Source organism: Ornithodoros turicata, chromosome 8 (assembly GCF_037126465.1).
Source record: "Ornithodoros turicata isolate Travis chromosome 8, ASM3712646v1, whole genome shotgun sequence".
Classification (NCBI taxonomy): domain Eukaryota; kingdom Metazoa; phylum Arthropoda; class Arachnida; order Ixodida; family Argasidae; genus Ornithodoros; species Ornithodoros turicata.
Genome location: NC_088208.1, coordinates 28897344 through 28916969, shown reverse-complemented (window position 1 = coordinate 28916969; position 19626 = coordinate 28897344). Strand labels below are relative to the sequence as shown.

At 45.8% G+C, this 19626-nt stretch overlaps 3 protein-coding genes across 3 annotated transcripts; 1 reads left to right on the top strand and 2 right to left on the bottom strand.

Moving 5' to 3' along the window:
• Positions 1-1089: 1089 nt before the first annotated feature.
• On the bottom strand, positions 1090-5997 carry LOC135366118 (uncharacterized). The gene is made up of 4 exons (XM_064598771.1): positions 5907-5997; positions 5771-5836; positions 5193-5697; positions 1090-1842 (listed from the first exon to the last, which is right to left on the bottom strand). Exons 1-4 carry the CDS (start codon positions 5916-5918, stop codon positions 1775-1777), a joined length of 651 nt encoding a protein of 216 aa, XP_064454841.1. The 5' UTR covers positions 5919-5997; the 3' UTR covers positions 1090-1774.
• Positions 5998-9264: 3267 nt separating this feature from the next.
• On the bottom strand, positions 9265-10936 carry LOC135366117 (cuticle protein 10.9-like). Its single transcript, XM_064598770.1, has 3 exons — positions 10860-10936; positions 10713-10766; positions 9265-9846 (listed from the first exon to the last, which is right to left on the bottom strand). The coding sequence occupies exons 1-3, from the start codon at positions 10869-10871 to the stop codon at positions 9484-9486; spliced, it is 429 nt and encodes a 142-aa protein (XP_064454840.1). The 5' UTR covers positions 10872-10936; the 3' UTR covers positions 9265-9483.
• A 5642-nt stretch (positions 10937-16578) lies between these two features.
• On the top strand, positions 16579-19142 carry LOC135367568 (uncharacterized). Its single transcript, XM_064600859.1, has 3 exons — positions 16579-16599; positions 17832-17930; positions 18062-19142. The coding sequence occupies exons 1-3, from the start codon at positions 16579-16581 to the stop codon at positions 18698-18700; spliced, it is 759 nt and encodes a 252-aa protein (XP_064456929.1). The 3' UTR covers positions 18701-19142.
• The last annotated feature ends 484 nt before the right edge of the window (positions 19143-19626 follow it).

The window sequence follows — 19626 nt, the reverse complement described above, 5'->3', positions numbered from 1 at the left end:
ACCACTAAGCCTTTAGGACCTGCCAAAGTTGCAGTGGCGGTATAGTATGTGGATGCAGCGTCAAATGAATTCTACATAGTCCTATTTTAATACTTTTCGACATTTGCTTGCTCATGCGAATAAAAGACCTGGATTGGACGTCCCAATAAAATATATCGTTGCGAACGTGAAAATCGCTTGGGTAGCCATCTCGATCCTTGGATGCTGAACGGAAATATGTCCAAATACACACGGGTGTTTCCTCAGTGAACCGAGGTATAAAGCTCGGGTGTCCTTATGCAGTGGAATGAAGTTTCTTTCTTTTTTTTTTCTCCCTGTCTCAATTGTTGAGAGACAGCATACAATAACCTCCCTGCAATTATTGTACAGAGAAGATAAGTGACAAAGCATCGAACACAGTCTGTGACATTAATGGCGTAATTAGTGCCATTCTGCGTTGCTACACGAGACGCATAGGTGTAATTTATGACGTCGAACATGTGATTCTTATTTGTTGCATTCGCCTAATATGATAAGTTGAGAGCTGAACTGTGGCCATTCTGTCCCTTAAGGGCGTGGATGCTGCATGTCAAGGACAACTCAAAATTAATCAATGCGGGTTGTCCTTTCCTCGCATTGCACGTTGCAACTATGTCGATTGATGGGTGAATTTGTCGATCAATCAATGAGCCTGTAACATTCGTACGCCAATGGCGGTTTCCACGAAACCTACTTACAGCCTTCGCATCTGACGATGTGTATACGCCCGCTTTGTCCATGTATTTTTTGCCTGATTCCCTCTTTATGCAGATAAAAATAAAAAATGGAGTGAGAAAATTGGTGAAAATTTTTATGTGCGCATATTCGTAGCAACCACGTAAAAGCACTGTCAGAATAATAATAAATAAAATACAAATACGTCGGCTGAGCTTGACGCGTCATTCAATTAGTACAGCGGCGTGTTCCTTTACTACCACAGGTATCTCAAGATGACGAGCATGCCCGTAAAACGCATGTACATACAACGGTAAGTGTCCGGCTTCTGCAAAAATTCAATGATCTAAAATTGAAGATGTCGAAATTCTCTATAGAAGAAACCCACAAATAAAAGGTAAGCCATGAGTTGGCACACACCACAGCTGGCGTGTAACACTTCTTTATTTGCTTGGTAATGTCCAATTCAATTAACATGTTATTCAATACATGGGCAGTACATAAATATGTGACAAGCAATAAGTCAGCAAAAATCCAGCGTCCGGACACAATCACGCTGATACATAAAAGTTTGTGTTACAGGGGACGAGATTAAAACTATACGACTACTCTGTGAACATAAAAATTATAAAATAAACCTTATGATGTTAGAAGCTGAAGTAGAATACGACGTCTACCAAAAAGACTCTTCACGGCTCACTCAGTGAAACGAAGTTTCTGCTGTGAATGTGATTCATCTTTAACGACTAAGTAGTGCGTGCTAATAACTCTGTATTGCGTACATGTCCGCACTCACGTGGTAATTAGTGCTTTTCAGTGGCAACACAACTATGATCAACTGCACTAACAACGCCATACACATGACAAGGGCAGCAAAGCAAGAGGTGAATGGAAGGATAAGATACGTTTTTATTATTTATTTATCCAAATCGAGTCGCCTTAGCAGCACAGAAGAAAACACAGAAGCACAGATTCCACACAGCGCGAGTGCTTTCAATTTCAATTTTACGTTTAAGTTTACATCACTTGTTTTGCTCTTTTCTATATATATATATGTGTGTTTCTTTGGCTGAATCTTCACCTAATACAGGTCTTGCTGGAAGTGTTGTTTCCTGCGCCTTTGCCTGCGTGTGCGTGGCGTGCTGAAGCCTAGAATTGAAGGAAAGCACAGCACATGAAGCACCCCAACGCCCCAAAGCACAAAGCATGATCACAACACATTCAGCATGCGCGAAGCAGGACCATACATCCATTTTCAGAAACGTCCGCAACGGGATTCTGGGGCGTTTCAGTGTCCGCTATGCGAGGGAAGTGAAGCTAGCTTCGACGCAGACATTCAAGTTCCGAGAGAAGCGTGGGCAGCAAGCTGACACATAATTACGTATAACTGGAGGAGCAAGCAGGACAGTCACAACGTTTCTACCAATGCATGCAACATAAAGCATGACACAGACAATCTGATAGGCATGCGTCATTGAAAATTGCAGCAATTATTAGAAGGAAAAGTTTGCTTCACCATTTATATATGATTTGTTGTAGTGTAACACAAACGACACGAACTGACTACTAGTTGTAGCTGTAACCTGAAAAATAGAGCCAGTAGTATTAGTACTATAAAAAAGGAATGCGGCAAGTAGTTCTATATGATCACAATAAGTGCTAGAGTTTAGCTAAAATTGTTATAAAAACACATAACCGTGGGCTTACGGTCGTAGCAGCATCGTATGAAGGCACTTGAAAGTTCATTGACGCTGCGCATCATCCATCACTACGTCATAACTTTATTTGGCAGTGTATTCCGTTTTGCTAGAATTGAATTGATCATAGTGGAATGTCGAGGGTATTATCCGTTCACGAGGTGGTACAATTACAAGATTTGGCGTCTGAAATAGTTAGCTTGAAATAATGGAAAAGTGATTCCACCGTGGCTGTCCTACCAGTGTGAGTTCTTGCAGCGCCAGTTTCATGCTGGAGAACCTTGGATGTGGAACCGTCGCGCTCTGTAGATTCCACTCTCGGATGAGAATAGCGTTCCGGAATCACTACACGGTCAGTGTCGGATGCAGGAGGATATCGATCTAGAGGCGTCTTGGTCGTTGGCAGAGTTCCTTTGACTTCGTCTATTCCATTTCTGTCATGAAGCGATTGCTCGAAGGGAGCATGCGGGCGTGGCAACTCGGTAGAACTCTCATATTCTACAAAAACCTCATGACCAGGGTACGCAGTGCCTTCAGTGTCATCAGGGCGGGACGCCGTAACTGTCTCGTGATCTCCTATGTCCAGTGATTCTGGTTCAACCGGCTTTCTACTGACATGAGTTGTAGCCGTAGTGATAGGCGTGGTCGATTCCTCATGTTCTGCTGTGCTCTCATGATAAACGTATGCAGTGTCTCCGGTGTGTGCAAGATGGGGGGCAGCAACTGTCTCGTGATCTCCTATGTCCAGTGATTCTGGTTCAACCGGCTTTCTACTGACATGAGGTGTAGCCGTAGTTAAAGGCGTGGTCGATTCCTCATGTTCTACTGTTCTCTCGTGATCAACGTATGCAGTGCCTTCGGTGTGTGCAGGATGGGGTGCTGTAGTTGTCGAGTGCTCGCTGTCGCCCAAAGATTCGGTTGAAGAAGTAGGTAAGCCGCCCTGAACCGTTGTTTCGGTGTGACCCCCATATTCCGGTTCAACCGACTTTCCAGTGAGATCAGGCGTGCTCGTAGCTCTGCCATCAGAGCCGAAAGAATCACCGGCAAGAATATGTGGCTGACCAGTCGTCGCCAAGTGGTCTCCAAAGGTACTGCTGCGCTCACTTTCATCCAAGAACACAGAAGTTGGAAATTTTTCATGTATTGTTTTCTGCTTACTATCGGGCAAGTATGAATCCGTACGGTCTGGAATAGTGGTTGGTATCGTACTAGAGCGTACGATGTCTTCAGTATCATGAAGTGTCGGTTCTGCAGGACGTCTCGAGGAATCGTCTAAATGTTCCGCTGTCCCATGCTCGAGAAAAGATTCTGTGGGCGTGCGCAATTTCGAATCGACTGTTGCATGTTCATGTTCAGTAAATTTCGTCGCGCGATCCAGTTCGGTTGTAGTTTCCACGTGAACTGAATCGACGTCTTCAGCATCATGAAATGTCGGTTCCCTGGTCGATGTCGAATGATCGTCGAAATGTTCAGCGGCTCCACTTTCGCGAAATGGTTCCCTGTGCGTGTGCACTGGGGAATCCCCTGTTGTATGATCGAGTTCCACTTTCCGGGTAAACCCGTGTTCTTTGCTGGTTCCGCTACCGGAACCAACATCGTCGTAACGAATTTTCGTGCGTGGCTCATCAGTAGTTCTAGCATCGTGGTGGGAAGTTTCCTCTTCGCGCTCGAGAGACGACACCGTCGTTGTTGGTGGACGCTCTGTTTCTTCTCGGCTCCCGAAAGTCGTTTGCGTGGTTATGTGCTCGTATATTGTTACAGGCGTCGTACTGTCAGTCTCAGATTCACTGCCACTCTGCGAAGTTTCTGCGTCATCTGTTCTCGTTGGCACATGAGGGTGCGGTGTTACCGTTCCACCTTCGTGCTCAACTTCGAGAGGGGTTGAGCTTTCAGCAGGCACTGTTACGCTACCAGGTGCCAGTTCTGGCCTTGTACCATCAGGGGTCAGCTCTGTGGTCGTTGTGCTATAGTGTACTGAAGGTGTAGCGGATTCAGTCGTAGCGGTTGTTTCCTCGACGTCCACCTTCGTGTGCGTTTCTGTAGTCACATCGTGGTCATAAGCAGAAGCTGTGTCGTGTCCTTCATGGAAGGATGTGGTGGTTACTGAATCAGCTTGCTCGGATTGAGTCGTTGCAGCTCTGTGAAGCGGTACCGTAGGTGGAGTGGAACTGACGTCTGCTTCACTGGTTGCAGCAGCGCCTTCTACGGGAGATCTTCCAGTCGTAGGAGGTGTAGCGCTACTAGGGCGAGCAGAGGTGGACCGCTGATCTAGCTCATGCGTTGAGCCACTACCGTCAGCTGCATGTTCTGGCTCAGGGGTTGAGCCACTACCGTCAGCTTCATGTTCTGACTCAGGGGTTGAGCCACTACCGTCAGCTGCATGTTCTGGCTCAGGGGTTGAGCCACTACCGTCAGCTGCATGTTCTGGCTCAGGGGTTGAGCCACTACCGTCAGCTGCATGCTCTGGCGCAAGGGTTGAGCCACTACCGTCAGCTGCATATTCTGGCTCAGGGGTTGTGTCAGTACCGTCAGCTGCATGTTCTGGCACACTATGCGAAGGAATTGAGTGGAAAAGCACGGGCATCGGAGTAGTAATGGTTCTGACTTCGGAAGCTACAGTTACTGTCATAAAAAGTGGCCTGTAAGAAGACTCGGTAGAAGCTGTATCAATTGGTTTACCGTTTTCACTGACCTCGGACCTATCTACAACAGCTGTGACAACTTTGGGAACACTTTTGGATGTTTTGTCCGCAGTATCGTCAAGGTCATTTGACAATCGTGTTTCTTTGCCTCCTTCCTTACCTTTCTGGTCTGGAACAATTCTGTCTCTAGAACTCACTCCCTCTGAAGTCACATCACTTGGCATCATTTCGAAAACAACCTTCTTAATCATGTCGCCATCGTCCATTCGCTCTCCAGCCATGTGCTTCTTGACGATCTCCGGGGCCGCTTTCACCCTGGTGAAGAGCATGTTCACTTTGGCAGAAGTCGCGAGCTTCCACTGCTTATGGACACGGATCTGGGCATCTGCCGGGTCTGACGTCTCAGTTCCGGGCTCGTTGGTACAAACAAATACGTGGTACCCCGTAGAGTCCGCAATGTAGTACACTATCCGGAAGAGTCCCTCGCCATTAATGTACCCGTAGGTACCCAGTCTGGCATTCGACGGATCGATGATCTCCGTGTGGAAGATTCTCGTGTCGTGCTCATCGGTCGTGTCGTACGAGACGCTGTAGCGCTGGTTGGGCAGGATCTCGGGTTTGATGATCTGGTCAATGTCAGCTTGAAGGTCGGCTTGAAGCTCCGTCTGAAAGCGAAAACCGCGGTGATTCAACGTAAAGGAAAGGAGATGATATCGCGAATAGAAGGCGAGTACTCACAAAGTCGGCCTTGTTGCTGTCGAGCCCTTGACCGTGAACGACAACCCATACGCAAATGAGTAGCACCTACAAACGTACAGCGCATCAGTGATCGGGTATCTCTACGATCTACCTAGAAAATGAAGCTGAGCTTTACCTTGAGCAGCATCTCGAGCAAGGTTGAAGAGACGAAAGTGATTGAATCAAGCTACATCGGGTCGACCCACGCCGGAATGGAACTCGTCCTGGCGACATCGTCCAACTGGCTCCGTTCTCCGAAGGGAAAGCGAAACAGATGTTTTTTTTTTCTTTTTTTTTTTTTGCTATTTCAAACTGAAATCCCGTTATAAAACCTTGAAATGTTTTGGGTTTCAGTCCACAGCCTTGGTCGTTATCATCAGGATGCGAAAGGGAACTTGCACGAAAACCATTCGTTACACGCTAAGTCCGCCGCGCTGGTCTTTGCTTTTGGTTCAGTGCATCATAAAGGATGAGAGGCGATGTTCATTACGAATTCACTTGACATTCTTCCCATTTGGCAAGCCTGTAGTGACGGGTACTGCTTCGCCGCGCGGTTAAGCTTTAAAGGTACGTGAGCGATATCTTACAGCATTGGATATCATTTCTAATAGCGGCATGACATGACATAATAATCTATGGGCTCCAAAAAGATAAAAAAGAATAATGGTTAGTAATGGCACGCTGGCTGGTGCCCTACGTCAGATGGTCTTTTAAACTGAAAGATACTCCAAAACCCAGAGTCCATAGCCTGCTCCCTTCAGGAAGCAGGACTCGCCCAAAGACTATGACGAGGAGTTTACTTGCTCACGGTACTTCTCACCAAACCAGACGGTGACCGATCTATTGATTAACTTTCGACCTTCGTCCTTTCCTCTCATATCATCTCATCTCATCCTGACGCTGTTCATATGAGTGAGGCCAACGAAGCGGTAAGCCGGAATCGTCCCACACCCTTGGTATCAGTATAGGGGGTCAGCAGGAAAGGTTAGTGGAACCCCAGTGGTAGCACTTTGTCGATGGCAATGCCACCGGAACACGCACTATGTCCAATCCTCGCGTGAAAACACGAACTGAACGTAGGATGTCTCAATACTAGCTTCCTCCGTATAGGGTGAAGACAACCGCGTCGTCTGCTACGAATTTCTGCCATCTTTACGCCCACGCCAACTCGCGATGCGCTCAAAAATGTGTAGCTATATAACTACATTTTGGAGTTGAGTAAATACATAGCAGAGGGGGGTCTATTTATTTTGACAGGAAAGGTCAGCCAGAAAGGACGGCTTGCTATTCCTTAATATGAGGAGATTTGAAAAAGTGGTTGAAATCGGTACACATCATGGTAAGCCTGGGTGTAAACATGGCGGCTTTACGGCATTCGCTTCTGCAAAGGGTTACTTCACCCTACACAGAGGGCGCTAGTATTCAGGCGCCCTAACTGAACGATGAGTGCCGCGCCACCTATGGTGTGCTTTCGTCTATAAATACAGTCTACATCAACAAGTTTTTTTCTTCCTCATCTTGCGAAACATGTTTACCGTTACCGAGCAGTAGGAGACGCTACGTTGAAATGAAGCAACCACGCTGGACTAACTTTACATTACCAATGTTGTCGTTGGCAAGGATTGTGCATAAACTAGTGATGTCGAAATGTTGGAGCAACGACATGAGTCCTCTTTAGATATGCAGTTGGCACTACTGTTTTCTAGCGAAAGTGAGATACGAACCCAGCTGGTTTTGTTAGGTTTGGGAAGAAGAAACCTTTCGATGCCATCGCAGATAGGGTGTCCCTGCACGGCGCCATGAGACGACAACATGCCAAAGAAAACTAGATTCACGGAAAGTTTTAATTTCGACCCTTATGTAATAAATTGAAGCAGGAAACTGCAAGTAAATGACTCATTCGCGCTATGGATTCCGATCACGATTTCTGTATTTCTTTCAATGAAAATGAAAACGCGGTTTGTGTTAAAGGACACGAAGCTAAACATAAATTATGTTACTTGATGGATTCGATTACTTGTTGGATAAATTTTATCGACTGGTTTAATATTATGGAGGTAGGTCGATGGCGTTCAACGCTGCGTTCGCAAGGATAAGGTACACGTCCAGATGAAAACCACGTGGCCAACAAAGGCAAGCAAAGTACACACCCCACTCGACCCATACAGTCATGTTTACAAGCATCCCGTTGGTGATGTGAAAATACATAAACCATAGATTTCGCCAAAAATTACTGGAAGCCGCGTACAAGCTGCACACCAACACGAGCATGCCACTGACAGAGATCCCCAGGAAGATAGAAAGGATGGTGTCCGTAAGTCGGTAACGGTGGTGCTGGTAGCGTGCTATTTTCGTGTTATTATTATGTTGCTCGGGGGGGGGGGATTCGGGATTGTGCGTCCCAGGCCGACTTCACAGGGAACTGTGCCGCCATTTGTCTTAAAGTCATAACTATTCTTGTGTAACAAGAAGAACAACAAATACCCAGCTGGCGTGGAGTTGTGGTTAGGATGACCGCCTTCCACGCCGAGACTGGGAGGTGACACGTGTTCGAACCCCGACACTGGCTGTGTTGTCTCTGAAAGTTCCCCTGGGTTTTCTGGTCGACTTTCCAGTCGAATGTCGGCACAGTTCCCCCTGAAGTCGGCCCAGGACGCATACTAACCTTACCTTCCTGATGTCCCCTTTTTATCTGTCCACTTCTGTACGACGCTCATAGCCATAGTTGGTTCGCGGCACGAATATGGGATTTAAGAAAAAAACAACTACAAATACATGTAGAGACGATGAGGGAGAAAGCTTATCCCTTGTGACCTACCCCAGGATACATTAGGTGGCATGAGATATGAAATGATGAGGTGAATAACGAATGAATAATAATGCTACATCCAGGTCCTTGCCATGACACGAAGCCCTCACAGCCATGCAGATAATGTGAATGTACAAAGTCATAAAAGTCACAATATGAGTTCAGCTATGCTGAACAGTGTACATGAGAACAGTATCTCTTAGAAATCCCAGCAAGGGAAGCAGTGCGTGACAGTGCATGCTGCATGATATTAGACCAGGGTCCTGCACCCCAGTACCCAATGTGAACGGTGCCTCAGTGATGGTATTCATCCATAACAATACACAGTTCACACGGCATGATCACATGCTCGATATCTGCTAACACTGCACAGTTAGAAATTTCCCTTGTGTCGGAACGTCCGATCCTGTGCTTAAAATGCTGGGCGAAGGCCACACCTATACGAAGCCTGTGCATCACAAATGTAAAGTGTCACGGCAGCAGATCTTATGGGAGATTTCTATGTAAGCGACGCATGACAGAAGTGATTTCACAGGGAGACAGTGATTTATGTGAGAGGCAGGGATTTATGGATACGTATAGGAGCCTTCTTCGGTAGTTACGTATGACATCAAGATTACTTCATCCAGAGCTTAGCATCGTCGAAAAAAAAAAAAAGAATGTCAAAGCCGAGCACACAAATGTATGCACTGCATCAAAACATTTATTGAGCGAAAACAATTTCGGGCACAAAGAGCCGTCACTCGCACATCACGCACAGACAGTCACATTGACACCGCGAAGAAAAGGAAGGACATTGCCCCGTGTGAAAGACATCGACAGGAACTTGGCACAGACATAGCGCCGACGACGACAGTAAGCTTTGGGACAAAGCATACAACTAGGTACTCAGCGAAAGTGGTCTTTAACGGCTCTTGGCGCGACCAAGGCTGAAAGTAATGGGTCCTCCGTGATGAACTGGGACAAGCGTGTAACCAGCTGTTGCTGGACGGGCAACAGCGGCAGCTGGCTGTGCAGACTCTACGGCCTGTGAGCTGTACTGAACACCGGCTGGGGCGGAAGACTTTGTGCCAGGCTCGTTCGTCTGAACTGTAGCACGGAAACCGTCGGCGTCTGCTACGTACTCGACGTGGCGGTAGACGCCAGCGGCATCATGGTAACCGTAGGATCCGGTCTTGAAGTTGTTGGCGTCACCGGACTCTGTTCGGTAAAGTCGGTTGCCGTATTCGTCCGTGCTGTCCACGTTGAAACTGTATGGCTGGGGTGGCTGGAGAAAACCATGAAGTTGAGGTTATACATAAGCTAAATAAGTAGAATGGATTGAAATTTCCTTGCGCCTCGGCAGGGCTGCAGAATGAGCACCTGGGGTCTGCCATTGAAGTATGGCCAAATGGCGGTGCGGACCAAAGAAGGTTACCAACGTGGAGACGGTGGTACTCGTAGTACGGTCATTCTAGGTGCAACAGCCCCCACGATGATGAATTACAAGGAACTACTAACGGTTAGAAACATTAAAAAAAAATATTAATTGAACGAGACTTTCGTGTCGCAGTCTACACTTCCTCAGGTTATAATTCTGTCGTTTCTATAGAACATTCATTCGCCCCTGTGGAGCACCTATTCGGTACTGGGGGAAATAGGTTTAGAAACGGGGTAGGCTATCGAATAGTAATTTTGAACAGCGGTTGTTACTGCGAACTAATAAAGCTTTTTAGCAACGCCCATTTTCAACTTCAAGTTCTCCGTATTTCTTTTATAGCGAATTCTAACTGTGACGTCACGAGTGTCTTAAAGCAACGAGTTACTTTTACTTTACCTTATACTCTATCTTAAATACTTTTGAAGATTGGATACTTAGTACTCTGCTCAGTTACTTTTTTTCCCAGTACTCGGTAACTTAACTTAAATACTTTTTGTAAGTATCTTGTACAGGCCTGGCTTGTAAGCCATGTTACGACGTCATCATCATCATCATCATCATCATCATCATCCGTAACTCCCGCAGCATATGCATCTATACCAATTTTTCTTCTTTTATTCCTACTTTCGCTTTTGCATGCATGCCTGCGCTTGTTTCGAACGCCATAACGTTTTACACATACAAGAACACGGACAAGTTAGGAGTATACTTACGTCTTCAACGGCGTACTGAGCAGCAGCGTAAGCTACGAAGCAGAGCAGGAAAACCTAGGTAGGCGATATAAAACCGTTTAATCCGTGCTCGAATCCAGCGAATCCTGCGCAGCATCCTCACAAATGGGTTCCGGGCAGTGTTCTTACCTTAGACAGCATGGTGCTTTGGCGTTGGTGCACGGCCTAATAGTTGCCTGAGGAGCGTCGAATGAAAGTGATGCTTCTCATTGAACACTTCCGCGCTTTTATAGTTCCTGAAAGGCGGTTTCAGCGCGGCCAGTAGATCACATTTTGAACTCATGACTAATGCAAAGAGGCGAGAAGGACCAGTAGATCGAATATATTTTTTCTTTTCCCTGATTGGATACACAATTACCGCTGTGTCACCACAACGGCATCCTTCGCTGGGCATCGGAGTAACCTTGGATGTGTCTTCGCATCCAGAACATTGAGGTTACACCGGTTAAGTCTCTTCCTACACCGGTTTGCAAAGACAGGGTATTACTTTAAAGGATTACATATACCGCAATAAGGAGCGCAAAGGTTAAACAATTTGAATATTCGATTTACATCGCCTGAGATGACGACCCTCTCTCTCTTTATTTCTTTTATATTTTTTTCATCTTCCCATCTTATTCCTTTCTTTTTCATCAGCATAGCGGTACTTTCACTCTATTTTACTTCGAAACAACCTTGTGGAAAGAATATCGACCCACTTAAAACTGACCCATGAGCATCATCTCGTGAAAAGATAAGCCTGTGCCAAACTGGCCTCTGGCGGGTTGCTTCAAGAGGCAGTCCATTTGTTAACCAGACTAGATTTTCCGGCGCAAAGCATAATGTTGTCGAAAGCAGGAAATCCAGTTCTCGCTCGGAAGCTGAGTATGAATAATGATGATGTAATCAAGACAAAAATAAACCGAACGAGTTGAAAGGGAGTTACCGAAGTGCGAGTACCTGTAGCGCATGTGTAAAATGCGCATGTATTATGCGCATGTTTTAATGTAGCGCATGTAAAATATATAGCGCAATATATAGCGCATACACAGCGGAGCGCTGTGAAATCGATATGATGGCTGGTACGCCAAGTGAAGTTTCTCACGGTGGTGACACTTCTAGAACGCGTGAGTTTTTCTCCATTCAAAGACAAGCAAGGGCAGCGAAAATTGAAATTAAATGAATGGTCCATGGAGGCGCTCACAAAGGGAAGTGAAGAGAGGCATTCCTCTAGAACCGTGGGGTCAAACCCACCGGGCGTGACCTCCACAATGGCGTATTCTCTGGCCTGAGGGCCCTTGACCATTAAACTGAAGGAGTTTGAAACATTTTAATTAAGAATTAGGCATGAAACCAGATTTGCAGGCATTGTTTCTGCGACGTAAACAACGATAATAATTAACCGAGGCAGGCTACAAACGCGGACGACACAAACACGTAAACCTCCAACGCCCAAATCAATGAACCCTCGTTTTTTACGTTGTATACACAAAATGTCACCCTGCGTCGTGCATGAGTACGTGTTAGTGAGTGAGGGAAATCTAAGAGAGAATGGGAAGAGCGCGATTGATTGTCCGTCCCCCTTGTACTTGAGGCACTCTAGCTAAGACGGCGAGCTCGTTCAGACGCACCACCACCACCGCCACCAGGTGAACTACCAGGCTAAACTACCAGAGTAACTAACGTGAGGATCAAGTTGGCTCATCCTAATTCTCACACTAAGTTCAATAGTGACATACATACACACACGAAATGATAGAGACGGAACTGTTATGTACAGGTTGTACAGAAATGTACAAATGTATTGTATTTTAAGTTTTAGGAGTTATATTAAAGTACCAAACCCGAAGCCAGCCATTTTCAATCGTGTTAGATAGCTGTTTCTCTCTGACTTTTCTATTTCGTTGAAACTGTGAGCAAGGACAGCACTACATTGGTGAGTGCATTAGAATGGTGCAAGCGACATGGTGTAAGGTAGAAAGAAAGAACACACAAGACGAAGAGGACAACAGTCTTGTGTTGTCGTCTTTGCCTTGTGTGTTCCTCAAACTCGAGAAAATGTTACATCTTTCTACAGCAATACCGTGTGTAAATAGGAGATAATATTTCAGTGGTCCTGAAGATTGTCATCATCGTTAGTGAAGAACTGTACGTATTTTTCGCGAATCGTTTTCCATATTTTAATCGATTTGTAAATGCATCTTATTTATTTCTCTTGATGTATCAAGCGGAGTTTTTCAGAAATCAATTCTGCACACACCGCCCCGCTCCACAGTAACTACACCGCTCCAGATTTCTGTGTGTATATTTTTATTGTATGGTACGTCGAAAATTTTATAATAATTACTGTCATTTCTTTTCTCTGTGGTCCTCCATCATGTGACAATGCGACCCGCGACTCGATTTGAATTCGAGGACCCTGCTCTAGCATTTGACAAACCAGAGTGCAAGAGGGTCGCCATAGTGTACTGTCGAAAAGTGGGAACACAGCAATCCGGTAAAGGTTGATTGAAGCAAAGGCCTCAGGTACAAGGCGCATCCGGTATTTCGAACAGAGACTGGTCTACAGTGTCCACTAAGCTCTACTTCTTGTTCTGTGTTCACTTTGTGGATGTTCTACAGCTGACATTTCTTATCTTGTAAATATTTAATAAGTGTTCTACATGAACGAGCTGCTGTACGACTAATAATATAATTCAAGTAAACTGACAACATGAAAGGTGTTGTAAATGGCGCGACTACTTCATACTGATTACACAATTCGATACTGATACAAAATACTCCCGTATATATCCATGTTTCTTTTCATACACTTTTTATACCGTTCCTGGTTCATTAGAAAAGAAAAAGAAAATGAAGAACAGAGCTCTACTCGAAGCTGTTCTAACATCAGTACCGACAGCCGTCTCTACTGGATCACCGAAAATTCATTCTGAGTGGTCATGAAATCTGCGCCGACCATTGGCTGCTATCTCTTCCAGTCGCTCGTCATGATTTACTTTCATAAACGTTTCCTGAAAATTTTAAAAGTTTTTTTGCTTCGTTTGTTGACCAAAAGTCAAAACCAACACTGTTAAAAAAAGAGGGTAGCGAACATGTGGCAACCACGTGGACACTGACCATGGACTATATAATTTAATGTGAGAATCCGGTTTTCCTACAAGTAGTGCGGAATACGTGCTCGAGAAGTCCAATTACCTAACGGTAAATTCTCATCCTGACCTTTCTAAAGAAGTTCTTTAGAGTGACCTTCGGAAACAAGATCTCGTGGCAAAAAATTTCATGCGGTGACTACGTCATCGACACACCTTTTCCTGCCTTAGCATATTTTCACTTCGGGAGCTCACCGCAGTGTTCACCACGCGTTAATTAACTCCTAATTAATCACCACAGCGGGAAGACGAGTTAGCAGCCTTGGATATAAAGTATGTGTTGTGAATGATGTTGTAAAGGGGGAACGAAGGCGTATTCAATATCCGAATGCCGCTTTTCCCCGATTAATTTATTGCTGCAGATGGCGCTTTTGACACATAATGCCTCTGGGATCACATAAGTGGACGCCATCGTCGTGAAATGGATGGCCGTAACGATCGGAATATACTCTTCCTCTTGAGTTCGAAGTACAGGCCTTTTGGATAGTGCATCTATTCCCTCTCAGTTGTGCAATGACATTATGTGGTCATGACAGGTTCGCGCGGTGTCTGTTGGGTTTGCGCTATTGATGTCACACGGCTCACGGCTAACTTTGGGAATGGCGGGCATGGGCATGCGTTATGACATACCAAGGACTTGGACCGTTAGTCACCCGCTTACCTCATCATGAGAGGCACCCCAAGCAGCATAACCTCTTGGCCCAACATGGCGTGTATATTGCCAACATTGGTTCACTATTGGACAAATAATGCCGATATATAGCCAAGATTCGGCCAATATATTGTGCTGCTTGGGACAAGTTTAGCAGCAAATTTTCTCATTCATTGTCACCAAATGTGTTTGTTTTTGGGTGCTGTAATGTGACTTCCTTCGTGGTAAACGTTGTCCCGCTAGGCAACTTCTTACTGGGCTGTTTCGTGAATTATTTGCTATCTATTCTTGAGCCCATGGCCTGTTTCGTCACTTATTTGGTATCTGTTCTGCAGAACACTGAAGTAGGGAAGGCGATATATAACGTAAAAAACTGAAAAAAAGAAACTATTGGGTAAGGAGAATTCCTAGCAGCTAACACCCATCATCTCCGTTTTTTCCCTTCTGCAGAAGGAAGAAAAGTGAAAACATGACACCAGACTCCGCTTCTGTTGCTCACGTTCAACACCTGTAATAAAGTTATATTTAATAAGAGACGCAAATACATATTTTATTCTTGTACAAACGACACAATTCAGATATGCCAGGTCAATACACCAATCATATATAGGTGCCTTGAATTTGATATCAAGACTGCAATCAGCCCCGTGCGTATCCTTTCGCAGCCATCATTTATATCGTAACGGCAGGTGGCAAGCAGCAAAACCCACACACGTTTATATCTCCATATCCGTGCACACTTTCGTGGATGGCCACAGCCCTGCGCGTTCTAAATTTGGCAAGATTGATACGTGAAAGTGGCTAACGGGAGCAGGAGGAAGCATGGATGCGTGAAAGAGGAGGAGAGGTGTACGCTGTGGCAATTTACCATTCAAATGCGATGTCGATTTGGTTTCCACGTCGAGCGTATGAATGTTCATCAGTTTTAAGACTAGATAACATCGCACTTTCTTTCTTTTTTTGTTGACGAGAAAGGAACAGGAGGATGAGTTCGACTGTTATACGTTGTGACTCTGGGCAACATCCTTTAGACTAGAGAGGTTTAGTACTTGCTTTCGGAATGCTTTGCATGAGCAAAGAAATAGCGGGTGTACACCCCGCGTAGAACGTGGCCTTGCGTAAGCGAGATAATAGCAGGTGTACACGTCGCGTGCGCAGAACGTGTGTCTGTACGTGTAATGCGTGTGTAGTGTGAACATTTGAACGTAATGTGAAGGTTGCATACGCTAGACCCTACTCAACGTAACCTGAAAATATGTTCCTGATGGCTTTAAATGGCTTAACAGAGGAATTTGCTGGCTCCATCTCTTTGCTGCTTAAGAAGAGCAGACGATTTTTTACTTTTGTTGCGATACCTACGTTTCATTATGCAGTAACGTCCATTGCAGGTACTAGAAGCGTTTCTTTTTGTCTGTCCTTCCAAGACTGTTCAGCAAAAACGGCGTTTAATCCTGCACCTGTTTTCTTTTTGTCTTTTTGCGGACACCAAGTCACTATGGCAGCCGCCCGGCCCATACCTGCTCACATTCCTGTACAATGAATGGCGCTCCTACATTTTTTGCGTGGGACATTTTGGACTTGCAGGGACGGTGGGCTTTGTTCCACGTTTCCAAGTTCAATTTGCGCCCAAAGTTACCATGTCTCCAAGATACCAAGCACACCATGCAACTGTGCATATTGGGTAGTGATAAATTTGACTTCGGACCAATCTGATATTCCCCTAATTCATGCTCGTTCGAAATCCACCTTTTCTGTCTTGTCAAAATTAACCCCTACAGAGCAGATAATTCGACATCATGAGTCAGCCTATGTGTAGTGATATTAGTACCACGTCGCTTTCATGCGCATACCCTCCTTTCACTGAAACGGCACCCCCTGCTCGATGTGACACTCTTTCTATTTTCCTGCTGAATCTCATCTCAGATGCGCTTCCCGGGAAAGGCGGTTGGCCACCACCGAAAAAGAAATCAGGCCAAATGAATTCGGTATAAAAGTCAGATGTGCGGGTGACAGTTGACAACTTTCGCTCAGGAGGAATACCGAGAAGCATCAATCTTGCTACAAGATGTCCACCATGATCCACACAGTAAGTACACTAATTTCTGCGACGTTTTCCAGGCACCCAAGCAGTATTCAAATGACCTACTGGTTGCGCTCAAACTCGTATGGAACAGTCTGACGCGATGGGCTTTTATGAAATATGTCTCAGCACAAATGAGCTGCTTTCTCTGGCATTCACCTGATAAATTGCAGAGAGATAAGTCGTCCAACCGAATGCGGAGGAGTATTTATGTGGTGGCCAATGACCTTCAATGAGAAGTGGCTTCGCTTTCAAGGGATTACCTAGAGATGAAATGTGGATACGTTCCACCTGGTGGTGTTGTCTGTGATCATCCGATTTGAAGATGTGCGCCCGAAGCTGAAGGTCGTCATGGAACATAATTGTTCATTCACGTATTGAACACAGTAATATGTACTTAATCGCAATACTTTAAATTACGTCGAGGGTATCCATGATGAACACTGGCGCATCGTTTTCCTCTGTTGGTGGCACGTTACAGGTACTAATAATGTTTTCCGTAGTGCTCGTATATTGGTATAATAGTATGATGAATAAGATTATGCTCAATATAATAATGCGCGAGAAAGCAGTAGCTTATGCCAGCGGCTGTCGCGTGCGTATACGCTTTGCTTTGGAACTCATGCGCACTGTTCTTGCATAAAGCGCTTGATTGACCTACCACAACAATTAAACAGATCAGACGAACAAAATTGTCTTCTTAATAACAACCAATGCGTAAGATGGCAGCATAGGAAAGTGAACAACGGTATTTAGTCTCCGAACAGTTCTTGACAATCATTCTCGAAACTTGTGAACGAAGCTATCTTTATGCGGTGCGCCACACACCCTACTGCGGCACGCCCAGGCACTCGCTGTAGAAGTACACCAGTGCGCTCCTTGCGGGAACCATCGTGTGATATTAAAAACCACCGAGGTGAGTCGCTACGATCGTACTCGTCCATCTCTGAACGGATGCAAGCGCTCGCTCCCGCATGCCGCAAGGGTGTCGCGCCGCACAAAAATGACCATATTCCCGTAAACTTTTTCCAGGCATATCTTTCCTTGCTTATCTTCAATACATGTATTTGTTGCTGTTCCCCGATACCGTGTGAAAAATGGGTCCTGACGTGGCTACTTCACCAAACAATTTAATGTTGTATTCATGGCGGCCGATTGACTGCGCACTAGTGCGGATGCCTTGCTGGCATGGTCGTTCCAATGACGCAAGGCTAATATGGTAACGCCTTCGTCCACAGATAGTACTAATCCTCGCCACTGCCACAGCTGCCCTGGCAGGATACGCCCCCGTCGTAGCCGCTCCCACGGCGGTCGTACCAGCAGCAGTTGCGGTTTCGGTGAGTATCACAAAAGCTCGCAATGCAGTGTATAACAGCTGCAGAAGATATGTAGGCGCTACGCTGTAAGTAGTTACAATGTGGCCGTTCAAGCCACAAGGTGTTAACCGACTGACCCCTCCGTATTATAGCCCACACATCCATACAGCTTCGGGTACGACTCAAAGGACGAGTACGGGACTCATCAATACCGAAACGAAGTTGGGGACGCAAACAACCACAAGCAGGGCAACTACGGCTATCGCGATGCCCACGGCGTCTGGAGACAGGTGGAATACGTTGCGGATGCAGCCGGATTCCGAGCCAATGTTCGCACTAACGAACCTGGAACGGCGCCATCTGCACCGGCTGCGGCAGCTTACAATGCTGCGCCTGTCGTAGCTGCCGTTCCGGTAGCACCGGCACGTGTTGTGGCAGCTGCTCCCGTGGCTAAGGTTGTTCGGCCTGCTGTGGTGGCAAGACCAGCCTTTGTCAGGCCTGCAGGAGTAGCTGTTGCTCCACATCCGGGAGTTCCGTTCTATCCCCCAGCTGCTCCTATTGTAGCCCCAGCTCCGGCCTTTCCAGCTCCAGCATTTCCAGTGCCAGCAGTGCCAGCACTACCGGCAGTGGCACCAGTCCCTGCAGTGCCTTCATTTCCCTATCCTGGAGTACCAGCGGTTTTACCACATCCCGTGGCGCCCGGAGCATTTGCATACAATTACGCCTTACCCGCTCCTGCAGTTGCTGCAGCACCCGCACCTGCATATGCACATAATCTAAGGTTCTACTAAGAATACCCCGTATAACCATGTTAAATAGGAAATACTAAAATGCATTACATGCGGCACTGTATTGCCGGCAGCGTCTACATGACTTTGTGCAGGATGCTGTGTATATTGCTTGACGAGTATACTGACGTTCACTCTAGTGTTGTTTCATGTCAGAGTCGATATCAGTAACCTCATGATACTGTCCGTCTAGTCCAACTTCTAGTGTGTATAGGCGTGTGTACCACAAGGCCTGCTGTCCCTGTTGTCTGCTTCTGATTTCGTGTTCACGTGCATCGTGCCCTCATTACTGTTAATATTTTACTTTATGGATGAGATTTGTTTGATCACTCGTTGTATTGTTGCTCACTGTGACGTTGGTGTATAACTGTACGTAACCGAGCTGACTCAGGATAGTCATGAATGTAAGGTATTATGCACACAGATAAATATAATTTTCCAAGTATCGTTGATTTCGTCATTCCTTGTTGCTCCTTCTTTCGCTATGCACCGCTTCACGTTGGAACACTTACTTAGCGTAAGGACAGACGGTAAGGATACTACAAACACAAGGATCTGCACACTAGCTATAGGACAAGGGAGTAACAAAGCGAGACATGCATTAATTCTCCATTTTTTTCTTTTAAAATCAATCAATCACATGCATTAATTCTATCGTGCATATCTTGTATACACATGGAATTCAAATGCAGCGCAAGTAACGGCCACTATATATCAGCGCCAGCGACGAACGTGGAAGACATACGTGATCTCTTGAGGAAGTGTGTAGTCTAAGATATTCCCTTCGCTTTGGCCAGACACGGCCGGTATGCGAGATTGTCACTGGATACAGCGATCGGAAATTGGGTGACCTGAGCTGCGCGACATTGGGAAGTGGAAGTAGGAAGTGTTTCGATGGGCAATTAGAGCGAAGGTATTTATATGAGATT

Bases quoted from the DNA above. Each gene is read 5' to 3' on its own strand.
- LOC135366117 (XM_064598770.1), bottom strand. The intron at 9,847-10,712 runs GTAAGTATACTC...GGTTTTCTCCAG, and splicing joins CTCAGTACGCCGTTGAAGAC to CCACCCCAGCCATACAGTTT.
- LOC135367568 (XM_064600859.1), top strand. From the start codon at position 16,579: ATGTCCACCATGATCCACACA. The intron at 16,600-17,831 runs GTAAGTACACTA...CTTCGTCCACAG, and splicing joins TGTCCACCATGATCCACACA to ATAGTACTAATCCTCGCCAC. The intron at 17,931-18,061 runs GTGAGTATCACA...TCCGTATTATAG, and splicing joins CAGCAGCAGTTGCGGTTTCG to CCCACACATCCATACAGCTT.
- LOC135366118 (XM_064598771.1), bottom strand. The intron at 5,698-5,770 runs GTGAGTACTCGC...TTTCGCTTTCAG, and splicing joins ACAGCAACAAGGCCGACTTT to ACGGAGCTTCAAGCCGACCT. The intron at 1,843-5,192 runs GTAAGGAAGGAG...CTTCAATTCTAG, and splicing joins AATTGTTCCAGACCAGAAAG to GCTTCAGCACGCCACGCACA.